The 25,238-nt window shown below is 42.5% G+C and overlaps 2 protein-coding genes across 9 annotated transcripts; one reads left to right on the forward strand and one right to left on the reverse strand.

Moving 5' to 3' along the window:
• Positions 1-14: 14 nt before the first annotated feature.
• On the reverse strand, positions 15-6,630 carry wdr44 (WD repeat domain 44). Of its 2 annotated transcripts, none has more exons than XM_061300277.1 (21): positions 6,532-6,630; positions 6,091-6,226; positions 5,819-5,852; positions 5,578-5,652; positions 4,726-5,335; positions 4,075-4,223; positions 3,891-3,986; positions 3,636-3,772; positions 3,456-3,539; positions 3,252-3,358; positions 3,043-3,194; positions 2,824-2,962; positions 2,680-2,744; positions 2,497-2,613; positions 2,292-2,414; positions 2,017-2,208; positions 1,531-1,632; positions 1,314-1,429; positions 981-1,108; positions 779-913; positions 15-707 (listed from the first exon to the last, which is right to left on the reverse strand). In XM_061300277.1, the coding sequence occupies exons 2-21, from the start codon at positions 6,189-6,191 to the stop codon at positions 619-621; spliced, it is 2,751 nt and encodes a 916-aa protein (XP_061156261.1). In that variant the 5' UTR covers positions 6,192-6,226; positions 6,532-6,630; the 3' UTR covers positions 15-618. The 2 variants fall into 2 exon arrangements, with proteins under 2 accessions (XP_061156261.1, XP_061156262.1); XM_061300278.1 differs by lacking the exon at positions 6,532-6,630 and adding an exon at positions 6,305-6,525.
• Positions 6,631-7,271: 641 nt separating this feature from the next.
• On the forward strand, positions 7,272-24,252 carry klhl13 (kelch-like family member 13). 7 transcript variants are annotated; one of them, XM_061300282.1, is made up of 9 exons: positions 7,272-7,356; positions 8,433-8,507; positions 13,886-13,957; positions 16,786-16,927; positions 17,100-17,232; positions 17,643-17,839; positions 18,012-18,807; positions 19,764-19,877; positions 23,315-24,252. In XM_061300282.1, the coding sequence occupies exons 2-9, from the start codon at positions 8,455-8,457 to the stop codon at positions 23,800-23,802; spliced, it is 1,995 nt and encodes a 664-aa protein (XP_061156266.1). In that variant the 5' UTR covers positions 7,272-7,356; positions 8,433-8,454; the 3' UTR covers positions 23,803-24,252. The 7 variants fall into 7 exon arrangements, with proteins under 7 accessions (XP_061156266.1, XP_061156269.1, XP_061156267.1 ...); XM_061300283.1 differs by having other exon boundaries at positions 7,325-7,448; XM_061300285.1 differs by lacking the exon at positions 13,886-13,957.
• The last annotated feature ends 986 nt before the right edge of the window (positions 24,253-25,238 follow it).

The following is a 25,238-nucleotide window of genomic DNA, read 5'->3' on the forward strand; positions in this document are numbered from 1 at the left end:
GGTATTAACTCTGCTTGAAATATTAACAAACATTTTTATTGAGGACACCAATAGAGTGTTAAGTTGCTTACAAAAGCAATAAGTGTGCAATGGTACATTGTACATCTGCAGTCCTAATCTATTGAAATGTATCAAACGTAGAGCCATTAGTGTTTCGGAAAAGTACATGTACAGTACAAAGTATGATACGTGACCCCACTCAATCATAAACGTACAGATTTGCTGTATCTAAAATGTTGCTATGATCAGCAAAGGAAATGTCGAGAATCTGAAACATTTTTAAAAAAATAAAGAAAACAACAAAAAAAAAAAGTAGGCACATTTACAGAAAAATATTATTTCAAGACTCGTTGAAATGTGGAGACAGTGTCTTGCAACAGTTAGGAAATAACCGCTGAGAAATGCGACAGCACAAGAAGCTAACCACATATTCCATATTAATGAACGCGTCTGCTGAAACCACAGAACGGTAACGTTGGCAATTAGAGCTTTTAGAAACGTCAAACTAATCACAGTTGCTTGGTATTTAAGATGAAAAGTAACGCTGTGATGCAGCTGTCAAGCTCGGAGATAAAACAATTATACATCTGTGTGAGTTACAAATAAGTCTCATGGAGCTTAATATTTCTTCACATTAATGAAAACCTTGATGGCACCAGTGAAGTCAGCAGAGAGTAGAACCTCTGTGTGATCCGTCTTGAGGGCACCTGCAACAAAGTTTTCCTCAGCACAACGAACAACACTTGAGATTTTGTTTCCATTGAAGCACAGCCGATACCTGAGGGAATCGTTTCCGATTCATTAGAGTCAACGCTCTTGCAATCGGCATCTGTTTTCTCTGCACCGGTCTCTTGTGGCACTATGAGGCCTGGGTGCGGTGCAAAAATGGCTGATGTGACGACAGCGTTGTGTGCTGCGGGGAAAACAAAACATACACGCGTTGGGCAGGTGCCTGCATTACATTGCACAGTGGCAGTTACCTTTAATCCCTTCCCAGAAGTCATTGCGATCTCTTCGCACTGATGTGAATTTGCTGAGGTCGTGGTAAGTGCTCCAGATGTACACGTATTTGTCCTCTGAGCCACTGACGATGAAAGAGTAGTCGTGGCTGCGGGAACACACTTGTGTTAAAAATCCATTTGGCTTTAAGGCTAATGGCTAATTGAGCATAGTCTAGAGTTGCTCGATGCATAAATTTGAATAATTAGCATCTCTGGTGAGTGATCTATTTTATTTAACAAGGCAACAAACGTGATTTTAATGAACATTGTGGAGAGGTTTATTACTTTGTGGTTATTAATGTTGCTCCTCACCTGAAACTGGCCTTAATCTGACTGCTGCTGTTGACGTAACCCTTGTACTTCATGGATAGAGACAAGTCCCTCAAGTCGTAAAGGCGGATGCGGGAATCATTTGAGGTCACCAAAATCTATGAGAGAAGAGATACAATGCCATGATGGAGCCAATATGCTAAAAAGTTGAAATTTCCCCAAAGTAGTGACGAGTCCCATTTTTAGATTATTTTGTTACCTTATTCTCTCCAGGTAATGGTTCAATACCAGTGATTTTTCGCCCAACTTTGTTCCTGCCTCTGGTGGACCGTACATGTATTTGGGTATGATATTTCAGACGCTGTCGAATGGGAAAAAAAAATATTTCAAATTTCCTTGTCAACCAGACATCTTTCTTAAAAGCTCATTGCCTGACATGGCTCCGGGAATGACCACAAATGGATGCTCAACCCCTTAAAATCCTCATCTTGATTGGCCTCACGGCAGCCTTTGACACAAGCAACACATTCCATTCTCATTTCCCAACAACAAACCTGCTTCCTCATCACTCTTTGCCCTGGTTCATTCTTAACTCATTAACCAGGAGCAATTCATCCATGTCAATAATCGCAGCGCTTTCACACGGTGTTCCCCAGAGTTCTGTGCTTGGGCCTTCTCTTTTTCACTGATAAACTGAAATACAACTCTAGATTAAAGAAACAAACTGAAAAGAAAGCAAAAGTACCTCTGTGTCATAGAAGATGCATCTTCCGTCATAGGTGCCGATGACAGCGTATTTCCCATTTTGACAGAAGTTTGCAGCAGTGATGAGGCGCGTTTGTCCGTCCACCTCATTCCACAGCGCTACCTTCTTGTCCGGAATGTTCCACAATCGTAGCTTCCCATCCAGAGAGCCACTTAAAAAGTATCTGTCGTCCTGGGAAGAAACAAAACTGTAGCGATTAATAATCTGGTATTTTTGTGAATTGGGAGACTTTTTGAGAGATGTTATCAAGTTACCCTGGGATGGAATGTGATTGCTGTGACAAAGTCAATGTGCTGAAAGCAGCAGAGACACTCTCTCCTGGATATGTGCCACAGTCGGACTGTTTTGTCCATGGATGATGAAAGCAGGAAGAAGTTCTACGGTAACGTAGCAAATGCATCGTATGAGGCAAGAGGGCATTTGAATGGAACATGAATTGAAAGCTGAGGAGATGGTCACCTTTGACCAAGACAAATCCAAAAGATCTGCTGTATGGCCTTTGTACTTGCAGAAGGGGGCTTGACGAAAAGGGGCGTTCCTGTCTTCTGTATCTGGGTCCTCTGGAGCACAACTTGCCTGAAACACAAGGACGATAAGATTTTATTTTTTCACCTACATCGGAATATTTGGGAATTTACTCACCCCGGGATCAGTGTCAGATTTGGAGGAACACAAGCTTTCCTGAGAGGGAGAAGGTGACACTCGACCTGGGAAGCAAGCATAAACCAACACGTCAACGACTCATTGAAGTCTTGTCACGGACATCAGGGGACTTTTGGGGGATACCTTCTGTGTTGTATTTCAATCTCATGTTATTGAAATAGTCAAAGGCGGTCTTTAGGACCCAGATGCGAACTACGTTATCTTGGCCAGCAGTAGCCAGCAGCCTGCCACAGTGTGAGAACTTCATTGTCCACACGGCCCCCTTGGAACAAGGAACAAAAATCCTGCTATCAGACTCCGTTCCTTTCAAATATCAGAGGAGGAAAGAACAATTTGTCCTACCATGTGCTCGCCACTCAAATCCTGGACAACCTTGATTTGATCAAAGTCAAACGGACCCTTAAAGCTGTGCGCTGCCTTAAACTTGGCAGGCCTGGTGTAGGGCATCCCCTCGTCATCACTGGAGGACGGGTCGTCTTGATCTGTGTGGAAAACTAACAAGAAAAATGTTTAGCATTTATGTAACCAAATGTATTAATTACTTTTATCACCTTCATCACGAACACTTTTCACTTTGTTCACCGCCTTCTCTCCGTATTCCTCAGCAAGATGCTTGGCCTTTTTCACTGACTTGCCCAGGAATTTTTTAAACTGAGTTCTGGAAATAAAGACAGATTCAGAAGAACATAAAAATAAAGATGAACGTGACAGAAAGCGAATTACAGTTGAGGATGAAATAAGATGCAGCTCCTTACGTTCTCTGTTTCAGTTTTCCCCCATCTGTGTCTGCCAGTGGAGCCTGGGACTTTTCATCATCATCTGACTGTGCTTCATCATTCCTGGAATGGGAAATAAGAAGAAACTTCCCCTTGTTTTTCACTGGAGATAATAATTTTCCAAATCAAGCACAGTCATACATTTGACTATCCACTTACGTGATATACTCTTTGGTCCTCCTCATAATGTGCAAAGTTAGGGGATTAATCCCCGCAGGAAGTTTCTCCTCTGCCTGGATTAGCGGAATCTCTTCCCCAGTGTCTAGGTTCTTGATCATCACACTGGCCAGGATTTCCTGTTTTAACATTCGGTACGGTCCATTGAATGTTGGTGGAAGGAATGTGCAACAACAATATTGATGTGGCTTAAAGCCAAGAAAAATAAAGGACGAAACCAAACAGGCAAGGACCTACCTCGTCAGTGAGTTCTCGACCGGAGTTGGAGCGTGGACGCTGAGGGCCTGGAACTTGTCCCTCACCCTGACCCGAGGCTTCCTCATCCTCATTCTCCTAAAATCCACAAAATGGGCATCCGTTGTCAAGAGTGCAGTGAAGACCAAACACACCATGTACAGTGTGTGATATTTTAAACACTGACCTGTGCGGTCACCACCTTGTCCCCACTGGTGGCACTGGCCAGATCCAAGGAGTGCTGCAACTCTCTGGTTAAACTTCTCACGGTGCTACCCGGAGACACCAGACCAGAGGTTTCCAGAGTCTCGCTGCTGACTTGACCCACTGCAGAGACTACAGTGTGTGTATATAAACGTAAATTTGAGGGAATGTCATTTGGTAATTATTAAAAGTAAGCTGGCATCTACTGTTTTAGGAAATCAAATGTGGGCCCTTGAGCACAAACATTTGCCCTCACCAACAACATTTTTCACCAAACCATTTCTTGTTGTGATGACAAAAGTCTGCCCATGTATGATTAACCTGGAACACCGCTGCCTTGTTATTCATTTACTTACATTTTGCATAAGTCAGCAATAAGTAAACAAGCCTCGGACCATTGTGTTGCCTTAAAGGCTGCAATGAAATACAAACATCAAGCACTCAAAACACTGAGAAACTGAGACATATTAATGTAATCAGTCAGTAGGTGGATAAGACACAAAGTCCTTCTGAATTTGATTTAGTCTATTGGTCAATTTGTGTAAATTCTTTGAAGACGGTCCTTAACTGTTACAACCAATACTATTGCTTTGATGGCCAATCTATTGTACAGTATCTTTAAATGGACGTTTACCTTCAAGCCCACTGGGCCTGAGACACTCCTGAGACTTCTTGGATGGGAGACGCTGCATCGCAGGTGGAGGGGGTCTTGGTGGAGGAGCTCCGCTAGGAGGGCGTGGCCGTGATGGCGGAGGCTTCTTGGTGCTGGCTACAATATCGGGTTCTACCGTGAACTGCCGTGGTGGTTTTGTAGGCCCTGATGTGTCCATGGAGTCCACTGAACTGTCTGTGAATGAAACCTGCTCTAAAATGTCAGCGGACCTGGGTTCCTGCTCCCCTTCAGCGACCACGAGCATCCCATCGGTATGACTCTGTCCTATTGTGCTGGTGATGTCTGGGGGCTGAACACCTTCCCGCGTTGCACATGAAGGTCCTGGGAGGTCTAAGGAATCGGGGGCAGGCAGAGAATACGCTCCGTTTGTGGCAGAGGATTCCGGTTGCTCCTCTGGTCTCTCGATAGGATTCGAGTCATCAGCTGCAATTGATGCCTCTGCGGGAACTTCTGATACTTTACTCTCTTCCTTTGACTCAGCTTCTGCAGTCACATCAACATGTAGTTGCTTGAAAAGTTCTGCGACGGCACCATTTTCCTTCTGACTCTCTTCAATGATGCTATCAATGATCTGCGAGATAGAGAAAAAAAAAAATCCATAGCACCAATTTATTTCTAGATGAAGTGATCCTGAGTCACCAGTAACAATCTGGGTGGAAAAGGTACTACTGTCAAAACTTTTGTGTCATCAAATTTTCCAGGTTATTAAAATCCTCTCCAAAGCTCACAGTAATATGATAAGACACATCCACCCCACTTAGCTCTTGTCTAATGTGTGTGAGTGTTATTGAACAATAAAATAGAAAACCACACATGTAAGGAATCATCTTGAGTAGTCCCAGAGGCAGCCGCTCCGCAGCTCTCATCTTCATCGGATCTATGCGAGAGCTGTTCATAATGAAAGTATTTTGTGAAATGAAACAAATATAATCATAGTTGTTTGTCACACAAGTCTAAATGGAAAGTAACTACTGCTTAGTAAACTATTTATACCATGAAGACACATTAAGATACAATGAAAACGGTCAACTTTAAAGAACTTTAAGAAAGATACCTTAGGTGATGGAATAACAAACTTTGCAGGAGACCTACAAACAGAAACGTAGTTAAAGATAATTAGTCAACAAACTAATGGTAATTACACGCCTCCAGAATATCAGATGATGCACGGGATTTCCATTTAAATGGGAAATATTTTTCATTAAAACTGAAAGCAAACAGTCATGCAAAAAGACAACGTTCTTAAACGATTGATGTTTGAAGATCGACAGAACACAGAGCAAAAGTGATGTTTTAGCTATCAGTACATAAAAGGTGTTTTCTTACACTTGGGGAGATGGGCTGAAATGCACGTCCTCTGCAGCATCGTAGAACTCGTCCGTGTCACTCGTGTCTGACGCCATGCTAACATGAAATGATCTCTCCATTGAGCTAGCCAGTTTAAACACCAGACAGCTGCTAACTAAAAGAACAACATGCGATCGAGTTAACCGAGAAGCGGCCTCTGTCTGTTTTGTTTCTTTCGCATAGTAACGCTCACACGAAAAGGGCTTGGTCTTGACTTGTTCGGTAAACACTTTTCTGTCAACGTCAGAGCATTACGTTACACTGATTGCAACTAGAGCTACATCATAGCGTAATGCTGCAAGTCTACTATTAAATGTAATTAACCAAACTGCCACTTGTATACAAGAAGCCTGATATCGTTTACTTATTTGCAATCAGAATATCTTTCTAAGATGAAAATTTGCGTCTTTGCGTCATTACCTAGCTGGTGTCTCGGAGGCAGACAGCCTTATAAACAAACCCATTTCTTAAAAAAACACACACACACACAAAAAAAAAAGTCAGCCAGTACGAAGGGAGGGGTATGGGTCTTCTTTCTTGGTTAATAGACCGCCACCTACTGTATCGGAGTGGTGGTGTTGCGATCCCACCTTGCGCTATTAAAATCTCTCTAAGGTGAAATGAAAATAAATCAAATATTGGAAGACCACAGAGAAGAGTGCAGTCTAACAACCCTCTCCAATGAAAATGAGTAAATTAAATGTGCCTCAAACTTGTGAAAAATCAAGCCAGTCTCAAGAAACATTTACACATTTATTCTTGGGAATCGACTTCTTTTTAACTCAAATTAAAGATACAAAGAAATTACTTGCCTTGAAAATAAATAATATAAATTGAAAAATAATATGGCTCAAAATAACCAAAATAGTCCAACCCTAATACTTTAAGTATCAGGAAGAAATCACTGAATATTACTTTCTTGTCACTTATTTGTGTGGAAATTCAATTACTGCAAAGTGTTATGTTACTGCATGAACTGTAGGTTAAGGATAAGATCTTTTTTTAATTATTTGCACAAGGATGAGAATGTCTCATGAGAAACACTGAATTTAGTAACGGAAGTTTTGAGCCAATAAGAAAAGATTGCCATATTATTCTAGCAATGAAAAGTTTGGATGGTCGTGGTTTACCAGTAAACGAATATCCGATTGGCTGAAATAGAATGGGCGTCTCCCTTACTGTAAGTGGATTTGAGGGCTTGGAAGGAAAACAAGGACATCAGTCAGCGTTACCTCGTCGTTGAAGGTATGGAATTTAGCGTTTCAAGTTTATGGAGTGTGCTCAACAAACATATAATCGAATTCAACATCGAACAAATGTAATCCAACAGACAACAGGTTGGCAAACAATTTGTTAATTGGTTGAAGCAAATGAACCCGACCAAGTAGCAACTAACTACGACCAACTAACTCACGTTAAGATCCATATTGTTTATCTGATCTAAACTACCCAAGTAATTTTTTTAGCTACTAGTAAACACAACTGGCATCGACACTGCCGATTGTTCTTAATAGATATTGCGATCGCTAACAATAATCGTTGACGAGTTAGCTTAGCTATAGTGTTAGCATTAGCTTGTTCACTAGTGGCAACGTTAACCATAAATGACCGTAAAGACATTATTATTCGAGCCTGGCAGTGCCGCTCATGTGACGATGTATTGTTGTAATCGAGTCATTGACATCGTACTGCTCAAACGACAGTTTTCTTTCCTCATAAACAAGTTAGCTAACTCATATGTACACTTTTCCTTTTCACGCGTTTCAATCACTTCCCTTGCGTTTACACCACGTTGTATTGCGCCACTGAAAGGTAAAAACTTTAATTAGATTATGTTGGGGTCACTTTGTTGCGTTTCGACTACATCAGTCATTTTGATTGATCTTGGATTTTGCACTTTTGAGGCAAGACACTAGGCAGGTATTAATAGCTTCTATTAGCCTACATTTAGACTTAGAATTATATTAAGAAAAATATGGCATTTCAGGGTGAGGTGATCTGAGGGGCTGTCAATTTGCATGGACTTATTATTAGTATCTACCAAAAAAACCACACATCTGTTTTATCATGGAAATGTGTCTACCTGTCAAAATTTATTTATTATTATTTAATTCCAGGATAAGTGACTGTTCATAGTGTCGAATAAATACCTTAAATTAGTTTCAAACCAGGATAAACAACTGTTCATAGTGTTAAAGGAATACCTTAAATTAGTTGCATTCAGGTAAATTAAGGCAATGAATATGGGTCACACTTTCAATATTAACATTTGCATCGATTCACTCTTGTCAAATCTTGTCTTCATGACTTGTTTTGGTTAGGAAGGTGAGGCCTGGCAAGGGTATGGAGCACCCTGTGCACAAAGGGGACGCAATGCCCATTGGACTGCATGACAGGTAATGTACGATCCAATTACACAACTAGCACCAAGTGATAGTTGTTGAACTTTGAGAGAATTTAAACACCCTCAGTCAAGGCGGATGCAATCGCTTTATCACACCGGATTGAAGACAGAGTCGCACATTTAGTGCAGCGGTTACATGGCCTGGCCTGGCCTGACCTGGCCGGGTGTCCTGGCTGTAAGTCTGTCATACCATCTGGAGAAAAGCTTTCATGTGGAATCAGAGGTGTTAATCAGGTAATACCATATTAGCAGTTAAGATGCTGTACTAGAGAATTGTGCTTAAGAGGCACAACTGCAAGTACTGAACAAATAGTGTGAATTGAATTTCCACTAAAGGCATTGTAATATGATCATATAATATTTTAGCCCACACAACTCTTGTATAGTAGCATTATATTGTCAAGAAATGGTTGATTACTTTGTTTTCTGTCGGGAGGCTAATATGGCGTTTCATTTTTTTGTTTCATTTTAATGGGAAAGCGGAGTGGTGACCAAAATGTGTATGGACTGCTGATCTTCAATTGTTGTGCAACCTTCTCGTCACCAGAGTTGTAAAAGGCATCCACGGCGTGCATGTGAAAAGTTCAGAGCTTTGTAGTATTACAGCGGGCTATATTTAGCTGATGGTCAGTGTATGACTTCTGGAATAAGTGAGGGGATGACAGATGGGGCGGCAAAGTTTTTCTTGACCTGGCGACAGTGGAATAATTGCGGACATCCAATGCGCTGCCTTCAGCTCTGCAGATGTCTCGTGTGTAGTAAGTGGACAAGCACGTGTGATGTGAGTTTCTCAAATGTGGAGCGTTAATGAAGAAGCGCAGGACATATTGTCATTAAATATTCATATCTTAGTTAAGCAGTATTCTGGTTATAATTCAGCTGCCCGGCTGACCATTGGTCATCCATCATGCCACAACATATTTACGGCACAGTCAGAAGTTCCACTGTATTATCACTGTGTTATTATATATAATAAAATAGCTGAGTCCAAAGCAACCAAGCAATTGCTCGAAATAACGCCTCAAAAATACCCTAGCGGTAATCACAACTGCGCTAACAAGGTGGCACTGTTGCTTAGCTACACTTGACGAACCCTCGCAAGGCTGTGCTCAAGCGCCTTCCCCCTCCTACCACGAGACAGTCGCTTATGCAGCGAGGCGAGCAGTCGCGCTGGATGCAATCTATTGGCTTCTTGGCGCTGCTGCTAATGTCACAACCCTGCCTGCCTGTAGCCGGCACTGCCTCCACCCGTGTATTTCTGTCGCCGCGTCCCGCTCTCCCCCTCCCCCTTAAACAGTGTGGGCAGGAGTGGCATGGAAGACTGCATTGAGACGCTTCGCATGGAAATGCTCTTTGCTGTCGGTATTGCTCCAGCACCATTCTGGTGACAACAACATGCCGTTGAAATGGAAAAGCGGTTCTCCCGTCAGCTGGAAATTCCCAGTGCCGGTTCTTAAGACGTCCCGGTCCTCACCGCTTTCACCTGCTTACATGTGAGTAATAGCATTCACACATCGCTGATGTGGATTTGAGGGACCTTTTTGTTTGTTTCCCACTTTAAAATCATTAAGATACCTTTTGGAACCTTTGACGCTCTCATTTCTGGTTCCACTTTTGTGTTCCGATTGGGGGTTGTTCCGTTTAAAGAGATTAGCCTTGTCCGGCATCGTTTGCTGTTTCTCTGGCATGCTGCTTTCGGAAAGACTCAATTTGCCGCTTGTCTGGGGCACCACAAGCACCACGTCCAAGACTTTTGCCGTCTCCCTGTGGGTCTGTTTATTTGGAAATAGGAACTCTCTGGCTTGGGAGGAGTCTGCCTTTGTCAGGATGTCTGGCTTGCCCTGGTTTAGAAGCTATTGTCATCTGCTACTGTTCTAGAGGGGGGGAGGGTCGACCAGAAGGTCTTCACACAACCTTTAGCCATCCTCGCTTTTTGCCTTCTTTTCATCAGCTCTCCACTGATGGTCTTGTTCACCATGGTTTAGGGTGGAAAAGAGTGCAAATGTGGGTTGAAATAATTTGAGGGCAAGCCTCTTGGGTAATTGCATTGGCTTTTTTTTTTCCGCTCAAGTGGATTTATGCAATCGTCAATTATTGTGCAGATTTACTTTGGAGATCCTTAGGCGCTTACTTTGGTGATCTTCACGAAATGTAGCGTTGCTGTATAATTTTTCATTAGAATCAGCAGTGGAGCATCTTGAGGCTTGACAGATATGCACACATTTTCTGTCACTTGATTGTTGATGAATGTAGGCACTTGATTTATACTTCAAAAATATCACAATTCCTCTCCCCTAATTTTAATACAGTTGACTTGTCTTCTTCAGATGTTTGTGACACACACATGGAGGAAGACCGCAATAACCCCCGTCATTGGAACGCTTCGTGTAAACGGCCGTGCACAAGTAGTTGTGACCATCGAGGTCTCCACCCAGGTCCTTTTTCCATCCCCACCCAGATTTCTTAACCCAGTCTGTAGATCAAACATCCTGCCCTGCCGCACATCGTCATCATCAATATCCCTCTACAATACATTTAACAGCAAATCTGTCTGTCGTGCCTTATTTTTTCTTTTTTGCAGTTTTTTTCCTCAGCAGTGCACATTGAAGACTTTAGAGAGATTTTAGTAGTTCTCTGGTCAGATTGAGTTTTTAGTGGACGGCATGCTGCATGAGACCACAATGAGGACTCGTCAAGAGCACAGGAGTAGCTGAGGATGGCGTTTGCGTGTCTTGCTGTGCGTGTACTCTGGCAAGGGAAGCGCATCAAGCCCTGAGGCTCCGCCTCCCTCTCTCTCACCATACCGCTTGCTATTTTCAAGCATGTCTATTGTAAGCTGTGTTTTTGGGTAGCTTGATATCGGGCCCCCAATTATAGGTTACTCTGTGGTCAGGCAAACGTCGCTTTTGCTCGGTTCTTTATTCCGGAGCCCTTGAGGCTTCAGTGGTATTTATAACTGCATGCTGCTGGGCTAAAGGTTATATCCACAGTGAAGGTTTTGAATATGTATGGACTTGTTTTGTACTGCAAACTAGCTAACGCAGGCAAATGAAATTATTGTGCGATACAGAACGGTTTTACACTTGACAGATTTCCCGCAAGACATGTTTCAAGTGTCTTTCAGGCAGCCGTCCGTCTCTTGCGCTCGCGCTCATGTGATGAATTTGGCACTCATTCAAGCAAATGGTTCAGGCAGTGTGAGAGCTGCTTCGATACCAACCTGGGTTGTTTGATCTCTTAATCAAACAGCAAGATCCGCGTTCCAAAAATAATCACGTTGTCGATTTGACAGCTGACATCACACTCAAGAGCTGAAGAATAGTTTTTTTTATTTTTTATTTTTATATCAATTTCACTTTGAATCTCACTACTGGAAAAAATAGAGCACATTTTCATGGCTACAGATACAGGCAGATTAATTACTAGTTGCATTATGTTGGGCAGATGTGGAACTTGAAATGGAATTGAACTAATAAAACCATTTTCCACAACAAATAGCTGCCTGGTTACAAAGCTCGCTTGTTTGATGGTGGAAAAAAAAACTTCTTTATAAAAGTATTTTCTCTTATCTACAAACAGTTTTTTTTACCTGAAAATATGGCCCTTTTCTCTAATCAGAGTGCAACAATTAAAAAATAAATAAATGACTGTGACATCTCCAGGTTGCTGTTCTGCACCGCTAAAATTTGTAGTAGCACATTGTCCAAAAAACGAACAAAATTGCCGTTGTGGTACAGTGACATGTCTTCATATCCATTCCTAAAAATGTGAAGTATCTCTAAGCAAGTACTATTTCAGTCGCCTTGTGTCTTTTTTTAGTTGTTGTACGCATCTTGTTCTGGGTTGTCTCCCTTCCGCAGCATCCGTCGGGTTGATTTAGCATTTTGTTGCATGTTGACAGATTGTTTACGCCACCCACACGTGAGCCTTTTTCCCCACTTAACTCTTTGTAGGTCATTTTAGTTTCTTAGTGGGATGAATTGTCTCGATTCAAGATGATTGTTATGATGATGTACATCATGATATAAATCTGCTCCATGTGTGCATGTAGTGTGCATTACGAAATGCAGTCTGCCTAAAGGTCATCAGTCACCCTTTTATGTCAGTAATATATTATTATATAGGTGTTAAGAAGTAGTTGTTTGACTGCATTCTCCTACTGCCTTTGCATTATTGCTATTCTGAGCGAGGATTCATCGAAGATGAATTCGTCTGTGGTGGAAGGTATGCGTGAATGTATGGCTAGAGATGTTGCGTTGGTTTTAAAAAGCGCTCTAGTCGTCAATAAAATGTACAAATGTTCTTTTGAAAAATGACTTTAGATGTGATTGAGTTTGAAAAATGATTTTAGATGTAATTAAGTCTTAGTCAAATGATTTGCAGGGCTATGGTTTTGCTTAGTGTCATTGTTGCATCTCCTAGATATCGCTTAAGACTACAGTGATCCCTCGCTACTTCGCGTTTCGTTTATCCCGGCTTCACTACATCGCGGGATTTTTTTTTCCAAATTAAAAAAACATTTAAAAGTCAAAATAAAACTTCTAAATTGAGGAAACGTGTCTAACCTTTAGGACTATGTAGTATTGCTCCAAATGTTCGTTTACATTTCTTTAGAAGTCCGTTTTTGCGTGTTAGCACGCTCGCGAATTAGCATATTTCCGCAAAATCGTTAGCCTGCCCAGTACTTCTTGTTGGTGACCGTACATCGCGGATTTCACTTATCGCGGGTGGTTTTTGGAACCAATTATCCGCGCTAAACGAGGGATTACTGTATTTTGCGTGTTTGCGTTTCTGCCCTTGAACAAACGTGAGGCATTCATCCAAAGCATTTTCAATGACATTCTTCCGGAAATGGCTTCCAATCTAAAATAAATGATTTCAGGACGTTTCTATTGGTTCGCAGTTAGCTAAGAGCGCAAAGCTATTCTTATAAATCTTTTAAGAGCCACTGTCATCTCGTGCAAAAGCCAAATTGACTTTAGCTTCTTAAACTGTCACTGGTGGAAGGATGTTTTTAAGCTTTCCACCGACATGAAGGGGATTTGATAGACTGCCGCGTTCATTCCCTCCTTACTCATTTCTTCATTCCCCTTGACACCTTTTAGTGGTTTCTTTGACTTCCAACTTTTTTCTAATCCTATATAAGGGTTGCTTGGGACGTACAAATCCCCATATAGTCAAAAATGTTCATAAGAACAAATAGCCGACCCACTAAACGGCAGTTGAGTAAATAAATGTCCCGCTTGCCACTATTTGAACCAATTTGGCAAAGCTTAATTGCATCAATGCGTAGAGATCAACTTTACTTTGGTGAGATTCCGTCTCATGTTGGATGCTGTAGCTGTTGTCTCCTTTGTTTCGTTCCGGCAGCCACCAACACTCCTTTGTGGTGTGGACAAACCACTCTCTCCTCGCTGCCTGTCCGCCTTACCACCTGACAGGGTAAATGTAAATCCTGCCTCCTTCCTGTGATTGTGCTCACTGTGCGTTTAAAACAGTGGTGATGTCAAATCCTGCTAGTTGTATCACCATCCTGTGTGACCCTTCACCTTCATTTCAAGAAACAAAACAATTCAACTGAGTCATGGTAGAAGATGTGACGTGTTTGCTGTGTTTTTTTTTTGCTTTTGCTTTCAACAAAGTCCCATTAGCTTTCCTGTTCCATAGTTTTGTAAAAATGTAAAACAAGTGGCAACCAGCTCAGTTGTTTATCCATCACGTGCCCATCATAAAAAAATGACTTTTTGATATTACCAATTTTGCACATACAGCGGAGCCATTAAGGTTGAACACAAATGTATTAAAAAGTTTAGAAAGCAATGGAATCTTTATTTACGAGTATTACAAAGATTAAGCAGCCTTTGTGGTGTATTTTTCCCCCCTGAAAAATCTTTGGTAATTTCCACAATTTGTGACCTTTATTGTCTTCAACCTTTGAGGTTCTGCTGTCTTAGCATTATAATTCCTATTAGACTGTGTTTGATAGCGATCCTTGACTTTCTTAATCATGCGTGTTGTAGAAATGTTTATTTTCATCACTTTTAGGAGCTCTGTAACATTGCCTTTGGAATTAATGTCATATCTGTCACTTGTTTGTTGTTAAAGTTAGCGGCTTAAAATCTGAAATCCCAATTTAATTGTGTTCTTCCATTTTATGTATTCTATCAGCCAAAGTCTGCTAATTGAACACGAGGGTGAGCTACGACATCGTTGTGAATAGCATATTATGAAACATTTAGTAATAGCCTTCAAAAGCTTTCTGCGTTTTACTAAATGGTAAAACCACCTAAATGTCCCCATTGGCTTCGGGGCCGAAGGCCTGTGGGAGGAAGATTTAATACTATGCTGTGCCAAACACTATTTTATCAAAATCAGGCCAAGCAACATTTAATGTGTGGGGGTACCCTTGACAATTCTATCATCTTATCCTATCTAGTGCAGGATAGCTGTAATATTTTAAGCCTTTTATTCACCAAATAAATCTGCACGTAAGGGAGATAGAAGGTCCACAAGTGTAAGGGATTCATTCCCTCTGGTGATAAACTGAATTCTTCATTGCCTGTCTGTTTATAGGCGATTGATATCATCGCACACTAGCGGTATTTTTTTTTTTCATCAAGTCCGAATCAAATCACAACCAAGTGTAAATGATTGTTGCCTTCAAATGTTTCTGCTTCTGTGTACTGTCATGTAATTCTAAAAAATATATATATATTATGAACGTTATATTGATGATTTCCAGTTTTGAATCCTACGAAAAAATAGAAGTGAATGTCTCCAGAAACATGCTCTCTTAATTCTAAAATGTACTTGATTGTGGTCCGGTGGTTTAATCATTTTCTTTGTGCATAGCACAGCTCTGCACTTTGCACTCATTAGTTTCTTGCCTGAGTCTAGACACAAAAATGTCACTACGCATTAAAAGAGAGCGCAATCAAGAAGCCTCCGGAGAGCAGCTCCAAAGCCAAGAAAGGAAAATGTCGCATAAGTCATATGAAGATGTTCACTATATTTTTGTTGTATTATATATATTTTTTCCTTCACAAAGCTGCTTTTCTGTAGTGCAGCACTCGTTTGCGCGTACTGATGTCACGTTCCTGGCCCTGAGGTGGCGCACAGTTTATTACAGGCTGCAATGCAGATGCCCTGAATGGTGCACATGTTGAAATGTCATTTTGGTAATATAGACAAGAGGCAAGTTGGTCATTCAAGATTTACTCGCTTCTTCATTTAGAGGTCACAAATGCATAATGTATGCTCAGCACGTTTTGTAATTTGAAATGGTTCATCCCCTATGAATGTTTTAATTTTTCTTTTTATTTGGCTTGTTCTATTTTATTGCTGTGATCTTTTATGTCCAAGACTAAAGGTCAGCCAAAAGGTTATCGTCACATCAAAAGGAATCTCATCCTGTGTACAATGAACTTTCTTCAATCAAAACTGTTTTTGATCCGTACTGGGCACCACATGAAACATTGCTAAAGGTCATCTTCATCTTTCCAGGATCTTCTCACAATATCTGTCATGTCTGGCCAGATTTGGGCATTAAGTTAAGATATCGATTTCCAAAGAGGAAATTCAGAAACTGCTGACAAACCGGCGAGTACAAGTCTTTGCTATTTCAGTTTCTATTAGTAATCATAAACAAGAATGGATTGTTTTTCATTGCTCTCTTTCTCTTAACGGTCTGTTCATTTATCTCCCTTGAATAAATTGGTCATGAGTCGGGATGAATCGATTTTGCAGTTTACTGTGTCCGCTCATTCCTGCAGTGGAAGGAAAAGGGGAAATTATCCCTGAGCGAGCAGACGGCGCTGGGTTTCGAGCCTCAAGCAGAAATGGCTGACATCTGAATGAAAATGCTTCAATTGGAAAAAAATCATTTGAAAGGTTGAATACAGTATAGGCAGCTTGATTTTAGGACTAAGTCTCCTGAATAGTAAAAACATCAAATTATTTTCATTGCAGTTCCACTGTAATTGTGTTATTACATGTTGTGGTGTCTTGCATGCATGAAAAGCCATTTTGCTGTTTACAATGTCTTAATGTTCAGAAATACTGTGCATAGGGTGTTTGTTTTTTTAATTCAAATTAAAATTGTTGATGGTGCTAATATTGAGATCATTTTACTCCCTCAGCATCAACTTCCATGCAGTGTGGTGAAATTCAGGCTTTTGTATTCCAAGCTGTTCAGCAGTCAGTTGAACTGGCCTCTACTCTGTGGAGATCCAGGTGACTCAAGTCAAAGCGAATTGTCTTTCTCTTCACAGATCCCTCGTGGAGGACGACGACACTCACATGAAAGTGGCTCTGGGCTACGGTGATATGGGCGTCTGTGCTCACCTTCAGGCATCAAAGACTGGAAACACACGTTTTTTCACAAGCAACACACACAGCTCAGTGGTTCTTCAGGTGAGAGCTCAATTCAATTCCAGCTTTAACCTTGAAATGTAAACACCATTTTTTTCTACAGTTTAAGAAGCATATTGTGTGAAGTATTTTTATTAAAGGGAATTGTTAGTTTACTATGGTTCACTGTGTTTTGGAGTATGCAGGGATGATTTATTGAGTCATTTTTTTGCAGGGATTCGACCAGCTTCGAATAGAGGGACTGCTATGCGATGTCACTCTTGTCGCTGGCGATGGCGACGAAGCCTTCCCCGTTCATCGAGCAATGATGGCCTCTTCCTCAGACTATTTCAAAGCCATGTTCACAGGTGGGTCCCAAATGACTCTGAATATTTGCTCCTCCTGTGCGATTCTGGTATAATTTATGCATCGATGATTTATTCAATGGCTGCTAAAAATTTTTTTAATTATTCATGAATGCATTCATGCTTTGACACAGTACCTTGTGATAATCTGTATGCCAAGCCATTAAGAATGAGCTACGATAAGGCCCTTGATGCAGAATTACATATGCCGAATGATTTTATAAAATATGAATACCAAATGTTTTGTTGACACTTGGATGCATGTATAAAACCAAATTCTGTGGAATTGAATCTGTTGCTATCCTGAAACAGCAGACAGCGTGGATCCAGCTGCTCACAGGCCTGTCAGTTAAAGAAGCTTATGTATTAGTTGCGTCCTCTTTTTGCACAGCCTCTGCTTTGCTCTGATGCAGGTGGAATGAAAGAACAGGATTTAATGTGCATCAAGCTCCACGGAGTCAACCGAATAGGCCTGAAGAAGATCATCGACTTCATCTACACAGCCAAACTGTCCCTCAACATGGAGAATCTGCAAGACACGCTAGAGGCGGCCAGCTTCTTACAAATCCTTCCGGTGTTGGATTTCTGCAAGGTCTTTCTTATATCTGGGGTAAGCGAGCGTGTACGTACACAATGCTTCATATTTTTACCAATTCTACAGTGCATTATTATCAAAGCCTTTTTTTCTTTATCTACGTACCTATCTAGATAGTCAAACTGGCTTTTTGTTGTCAACACAGGCACATATTCATTCTAGATCCTTTCTTGATTTCACTTTGCAGGTTTCCCTTGACAACTGTGTGGAGGTGGGCCGCATCGCTAACACGTATAACCTCACAGAGGTGGACAAATATGTCAACAATTTCATCCTGAAAAACTTCCCCTCACTTTTGGGAACCGGCGAGTTTGTCAAGCTGCCTTTTGAGCGCTTGGCGTTTGTGCTGTCCAGCAACAGCTTGAAACACTGCACTGAATTGGACCTCTTCAAGGCGGCTTGCCGCTGGCTGCGCTACGAAGATAGTCGCATGGACTACGCCTCCAAGCTCATGAAGAACATCCGCTTCCCCCTCATGAACCCGCAGGAGCTCATCAATCACGTGCAGACGGTGGACTTCATGCGCACAGACAACACGTGCGTCAACCTTCTCCTAGAAGCTAGCAACTACCAAATGATGCCCTATATGCAGCCCGTCATGCAGTCGGAACGGACAGCCATCCGCTCGGACAGCGCCCACTTGGTCACGCTGGGCGGCGTCCTGCGGCAGCAGCTCGTGGTGAGCAAGGAACTGCGTCTCTTTGACGAGAAGGCGCACGAATGGAAAGCGCTGGCCCCCATGGACGCGCCTCGCTACCAACACGGCATCGCCGTCATTGGCAACTTCCTCTACGTGGTGGGCGGCCAAAGCAACTATGACACCAAAGGCAAGACGGCGGTGGACACCGTGTTCCGCTACGACCCTCGCTACAACAAGTGGATGCAGGTGGCATGCCTTAATGAGAAGCGTACCTTCTTCCACCTCAGTGCACTCAAGGGACACCTCTACGCTGTCGGTGGAAGGAACGCGGCTGGGGAGCTCGGTGAGTTCCCCCTCGTTGCACAAATTTAGACACTAGAATAAAAAGGACTTCTCTTGGAAAGAACGTTAAGACACACTGAGGCAATGATTTGAATTCTATATTGGTTTTTGCTACGGATGGGCGCATTCCGATACTAGGTATCAGTACTGAGAGACCAGCCTTATTTCAAGCTATTAGTACTTGCGACAGTGCCTCTTTATGATCACAAATTTATAATAGGAAGAATATAAAATTGCCATGATTTTGATTTAAGACATTGTTACAGGTAGGCAAAGTAATTAGAGCACAGTGAGGTTTCCTTTTTTATTGGTGCTCCTCAGCCAGGCTGGTGATCTTTTTCCAACAAAGCAATTGCCAAAGCTAAACTCGATGCCTTTTTCTTCTTCTTCTTGCCTCTTTTCTTAATCCCCAGAGATTATTAGGACTAATCGGCCTCCAAAGAACACTTGTCGCTTGCCGATCCAATTACTGGGTTTTGTCCCCGGTGTTTTGGGCCAGATCTGAAGGTCACCAAAATACTGTGGCTCGCAATTCATTACTGCCAGTTGTCCCTCGACTGCCCACTGGTTCCATTAAGATTTGTGAGGGGCGAAAACCTGCAGGCTATTAAGGTCACACTGATCACAATGGGTCTTTTTTATCTGATAACGTGAAAGCATGCCAGTAGAAATAATGTTCTGGTGTAAATTCCCAATATTTAAGTGTCTTTTTCCAGATTGTTGCCGACTTTATGAAAACATCTTTGGAACCAAAATAATTTTGCAGTCTTATTATCTTCCAATTTCTTGTTTGCTCCCTGCTGATATGGTTTTTCGGATGCTCCTCTGGTATTGTTTCAGCTCCCACGCTGAGACGCTCCAAGGCCTCATTTGCTGCTGTTTGCCCTCCTTAGTTGTCTGACTCTTGACCTACTTTATACTAATACGTTTTCTTCCCCCGCTTTGGTCGGCTTTAAGCTACTGTGGAGTCCTACAACCCAAGGACAAATGAATGGACGTATGTTGCCAAAATGAATGAGCCGCACTATGGACATGCCGGGACGGTGTACGGCGGCTATATGTATATTTCAGGTAAGTTGCAACCATTTACTTTGTACGAAAGCACGTGCAAAAAGCAAAATATTTTTTTTGTTATTTCTACTGGCTGAGCAAAAAAAAGCTTTTCAAATATACACGGTGGTCCAAATTGTTTTTTTTTTGTTTTGTTTTTACCATCACCGATTATATTTGCTTTTATAATTGTGTTTTTAAGAACCTGCTTTAGGAGGTTCTTGGCACGCCAGGGACCAGACCAGCAGCTTCAAGTCGCTCCTTGCCGCTTCTCAGTGGCTTTATAACACCTGCTCTTTTAATACAATGCATTTGCCTGAGAGAAGCTTTCCTTAGTATGTCTTTATCCGAATGAAGCCATCTCCTCTCACAGTCCATTGTTTATTTTAATAGTATGATGATTTTGTAAACATGTCAGTGTTTTAATACTGTTGGTAAGACATAGTCCTTGCTTTGCAACACCAAACGAACTTTCTTTACCCCCAGTTATTCATGAAAACTAGAAAAACATAAAATAACCTCCTTTAGCAATTTTAGTTTGTTTAGCTAATTTATCTAAGCTAATTATCCAACCTGCCTGAGATTTTAATCAGAGATTTAAATACACAGAAGACAAACTTGTTCTGCAGGAAATTATACAATTTCACTTTATTGGTAGAAAAACAACTATTTGATCGTTCTTCAATTCCTGCACAATTCAACAAGCCCAAATTTCACATTAATTAAATTTGTGAATAGATTGAGACCAGATCATTCACCATCATGTCAGTATATCTCCTTTTTGTAAAAAAAAATGTTTCTAATGCTGAATATGTTGTTTGACTCAACAGAGTCAGCATTCATACATGACCAAATTAACCGCACCAGAGTTTGTTTTTAACCAAATCAAAAGTTGTTTGTGTGCAAGTGTGAACACATCCAAAGCCTCTCACACCCGTAGTTGTTCACTTCATGGGATTGAAAACAGCATATCCCGCGCTATGGAGATGAGTCCTCGTTTCTCCCTCTGTGACTAATCCTGAGCAAATTTCTACAACGGAAGTGGAGGGGAGACAGGAGGGGGGGGGGGGGGGGGGTACGGGGGGTGATAACCGAATGAAGTCTGTGTGGGAGGTGTCACATGGAAGATCCTGTGTGTTAATCCGTACTGGCTGCAGGTACAGGGGATACTGTGTTCTTACAGCAACATACATGATGAGCCTTTATGGACTACATTTATTGAAATCCTTTAAATTCACTCTACCTAAAATACTTAAGAGGTTCTATCTTAAAGACATACAGCTCATCCCCACACTTGATTAATTCAAATACTGCACAGTATTTTGTTTGTCATTAGAATTGTCCGAGCACCTTAAGTGGTGTGGAAGCACACTCTCAATCTGTCCTAAATTTTCCACTTCATCAAACAATGAAACGATGACTAACAGGACCACTGATCCGCTTTTAGCTGGGTACCTCTCGTTGGCTGGAGCCCGCAGGGTTGCATTGCTTACACCTTTGCTTCTGATACGTTGAAGCTTCATGTTTAGTGTAGCTGGATAAAAATAAAGATGCAGAGCGTCAGGGGGATGGTAATGTTGCTGCACATCGCCGATTGTGTTTTTTTGGGATGAGGAACAAACTGGATTTTAGGCAGCACATTGGAGTGGAGATCTTAGTTGTGCAGGTGCCTGTGGTGTGATGATGAGGATTTGGTTCAAGAGCTTGAAAATCACCTTGGATTGATGATGATTCTGGAAAAGTGTTTAAGGTGGTGCAGGTATTTGAATGGTCAAGGCCAGGTAAATGGCCAATTAGAGGAATTTTGTTGCACTGAGGCCCCGCAGCGCCTTTGAGGTCTCGGGTGCGGGAGGATGATTAGAGCCGCTGGGCAAGGTGATCCACACTGAAGTGCACTTTTGTGTTGGTCTGTCACAGCGGATCAGCTCCCGGTGTATGGCCGCGCCTCTCAGCTGTCTGAAGGTATTCTATCAGCTGGATGAACCTGACACATGCGCTCAGCCCACGGAGCGTCACAGCTCAAGTGGCGTGGCGCCGTTCAAGATGCGAGTAGTGGAGCAGCGAGAGCCGCGGCGCCTCTCAATCGCAGCGCCGCCGTTCCGAGGCCCTGCGGTTGGAGATATTTTTTTCCACTCAGTGACCACTCAGGCTCCAGTGGCTAAACTAACTTGCCTCAAATGACCGTTTTTAGTCAAATCTAACATTGTATGGAGTTTTTCATGAAGCGATTGTATAAAATGCCTTTCGCTTGTTGTAGGTTACCCAAGGTTAAGTGTTGGCTCTCATACAACACGCCTCCAGCAAGCAGTGGGCTGACTGAGGACTGTGCGAAGGCTGACTGTGCAGCACTTCTATATCAAATTTGCCATTCTGGTGTAGAGTCTTTTATTTATTGCAAGATCTCACAGGTTTCAGCCTCATAGCCTAAAATTGAACCTGACAATGTAAAAAAATTGTTTACGCTTGTGGGAAGACAGGTGAAAGATGAGTTCATCTGAAAGGAAAAGAAAAACGTATCAGTTAACCCTAACTGGATTCCCCCCCCCCCCCCCCCCCCCAGTGAGAAAGGTGTGGGTTATGTTATGCCACAACTTCGCACACCTTTAGAAGTAGAAGTTCGAAAATTTACAACAGTGCACTTGGCGATGATAACAAATTAATCATTTTTAGATTGTTTATGGCAGGATTTACCATGATTTTATTTTGATTATTATTATGTAGTGCTCCCTCCCGTAAATTGGCAATCTCGTATCAGTCTCTGTTTTTTTTTTTTATCAGATATTAAAAGGTAAATATTAAAAATACAATAATCCATTCTTTTTATTTTCATTTTTTATTAGAATTTGAAAGTGGAAAGGCGGAATGATAGCTGTATTTCTCCCCAGTGCCCTCACTGTGTGGGCCGGTTTTTGAAAGAAAGTCTGACTTGAGTAGGCACCACATTGCATGGCCGAAAAGGCGGCTCGAAAGTCTTCAATAGAGCTAGCACGCGATCTGTGGGCAGCATCCAAAGTGTTTTTTTTTTATGCTGTTGATTCACCACAAGTCTCTGCTGCTCTCGCTCCGAGTCTCTCCGCCTGGGGGGGATGCGAATGGGACGGGGATGGGCTGGCTTCTACCCAAATGCATGCTGGGATTGTGTTCCTCTTTATTTTAAGCCTTCCCTGTAGACATGTCCTGTTTTTTTTTTTTTTTTTTAACCTCCCCACTTTGCTTCAGCTTTGTGCGTCTCGACGTCGACAGTCTGTTTTGTGCGTGTTTGCTTGAGCACGGTGCAGCTCTCACTTGCTTTTGTAGTCTCGAGCTCACCGGAGAGTAAATGCCAAATGAAGAGTTTTTTTCATCTGCTTGCACAACACAAAAGAGAGCGAATGAGTGAGATTAGCCCATCCCATCCATTACACATTGCTCCTCTGCGGTTGGCATGGAGGTTAATTAGCCCTCTCTTCTCGCTATAGGCGGCATCACGCACGACACCTTTCAGAAGGAGCTGATGTGCTTTGACCCAGATGCAGACAAATGGACTCAGAAGGCACCCATGACCACCGTGCGCGGGCTCCACTGCATGTGCACGGTGGGCGATCGCCTCTACGTAATCGGCGGGAACCACTTCCGGGGCACGAGCGACTACGACGACGTGCTCAGCTGCGAGTACTACTCCCCCGCACTGGACTTATGGACTCCAATCGCCGCCATGTTGCGAGGCCAGAGCGACGTGGGCGTGGCCGTGTTTGAGAATAAGATCTACGTGGTGGGCGGATACTCGTGGAACAATCGCTGCATGGTGGAAATAGTTCAGAAGTACGACCCCGAGAAAGACGAGTGGCACAAAGTGTTTGACTTACCCGAGTCGCTCGGCGGGATTCGAGCCTGCACGCTCACAGTGTTCCCGCCTGACGAGATGTCAGGCTCGCCATCCAGAGAGTCGCCACTTTCAGCCCCTTGATGAGTGATTGGGGGGGAGCCCTGTTTTGGTCACACCCCCATAACCCTTAACTCCCCAAAAAACATATATAGACATTGTTTGCACTTCCCTTTTGGACTAAGTCAGTACTGCGTCCCTCGGTCCTACAGTTCCTCAAGCGGTTAAACTTACACACCGCTACACGAAAGGCGAGCAATTTCCACCCTTGTGTTGCATACTCTGTTCGTATCTTGTCATGAAGTACCTTGACGTGAAAAGGGACTTTGCAAATCAACTTTTCTACCTGAATTTGCCGCCTGTCGTACGTCTCCAGGCGCGTTGCGGAGGAAAAGGTTACCAGGACAAGCTCAGGGCTCGGACCAGGCCCGCCTAAAAAGCACTCCTTCGGTTTTACTTTCCTGCGATTGCTACTAAACTGACAACAAAGTGGTGTTTTCTAAATTTAATAAAGTTTTCAAAGTAAGTAGACAATCGTGGTATCATTAGCGGTAAAGGGTTTGCATGTTGAGTTTCTTCACTGTGATTGATTGGAAAACTTCCCAGTGACACCTGTCAGCTGCAGATTGTTTACCACTGGTATAAACAATCCGCTGAGCGGCGATACCTGGAAACTGGCTCTCCCTCTGCTGGCACCGTGACAGATGGAAACCTCGCCCAGTGTGCCCACCTGCTTCCCGCCGATTAAATCCTTAATAGCAACATATGGTGTCCGAGACGAGCACTTCACGCTGTTACCAGGAACAAAAGGTTTGTGTAATCATGAGGTGAGTTTCGTCCAAACCGTTATATCCTCATTATACTCTCATTACGGCACATTACTGTCCTGCCTCTGAGTTCACTTCATTTGGGGCCTGTTGTGCTCTGAATAGATTGCCACAAAATTAGGTACACCTGAACTAGCGACACCACAGGTGTCAAACTGAAGGCCCGGGGGACACATGTGGCCCTCCACATCGCTTTATGGCTCACTAAATTGTCAGTCGAAGGGACAGTTGTGTGTAATAATATGATGGCGTGACTATACATTGATATTGTTTTCACAGCCAGCGGCCCTCTGAGGAAAATCATGACGTGGCCCCTGCTGAAAATTACTGTGGTTCGAAAGCCCTGATCTACAATATTAATCAGGTAACCATTTAATCCTTAATCACATCGATTCCCAACTGTGATCAGGAAAAAGTTTAATTAAACGGCAACTAAAAATGAGGGGGGGAAATGACCCCCCACCCCCTCCTGGCCACTCTAGTAGCGCTCCTGAGTTTCACAAAAATGATGCCTTAATGAATATGAATTATAATAAAAGCTCAATGCAAGGTCACTACAAAAAAGAGACTGAAAAACACAAATTTCTGCCTTTTATCAGAAATCTTTAAGGGAGTGCGTGGTTACTTTCAAAGAAAACCTCTTCATTTGAACTGCCTGAGTTGGAACTGCACAGTCACAGTCTGTAGAGTTCC

The sequence above is a fragment of the Syngnathus typhle genome, linkage group LG15, assembly GCF_033458585.1.
Source record: "Syngnathus typhle isolate RoL2023-S1 ecotype Sweden linkage group LG15, RoL_Styp_1.0, whole genome shotgun sequence".
In the NCBI taxonomy this organism is placed as follows: domain Eukaryota; kingdom Metazoa; phylum Chordata; class Actinopteri; order Syngnathiformes; family Syngnathidae; genus Syngnathus; species Syngnathus typhle.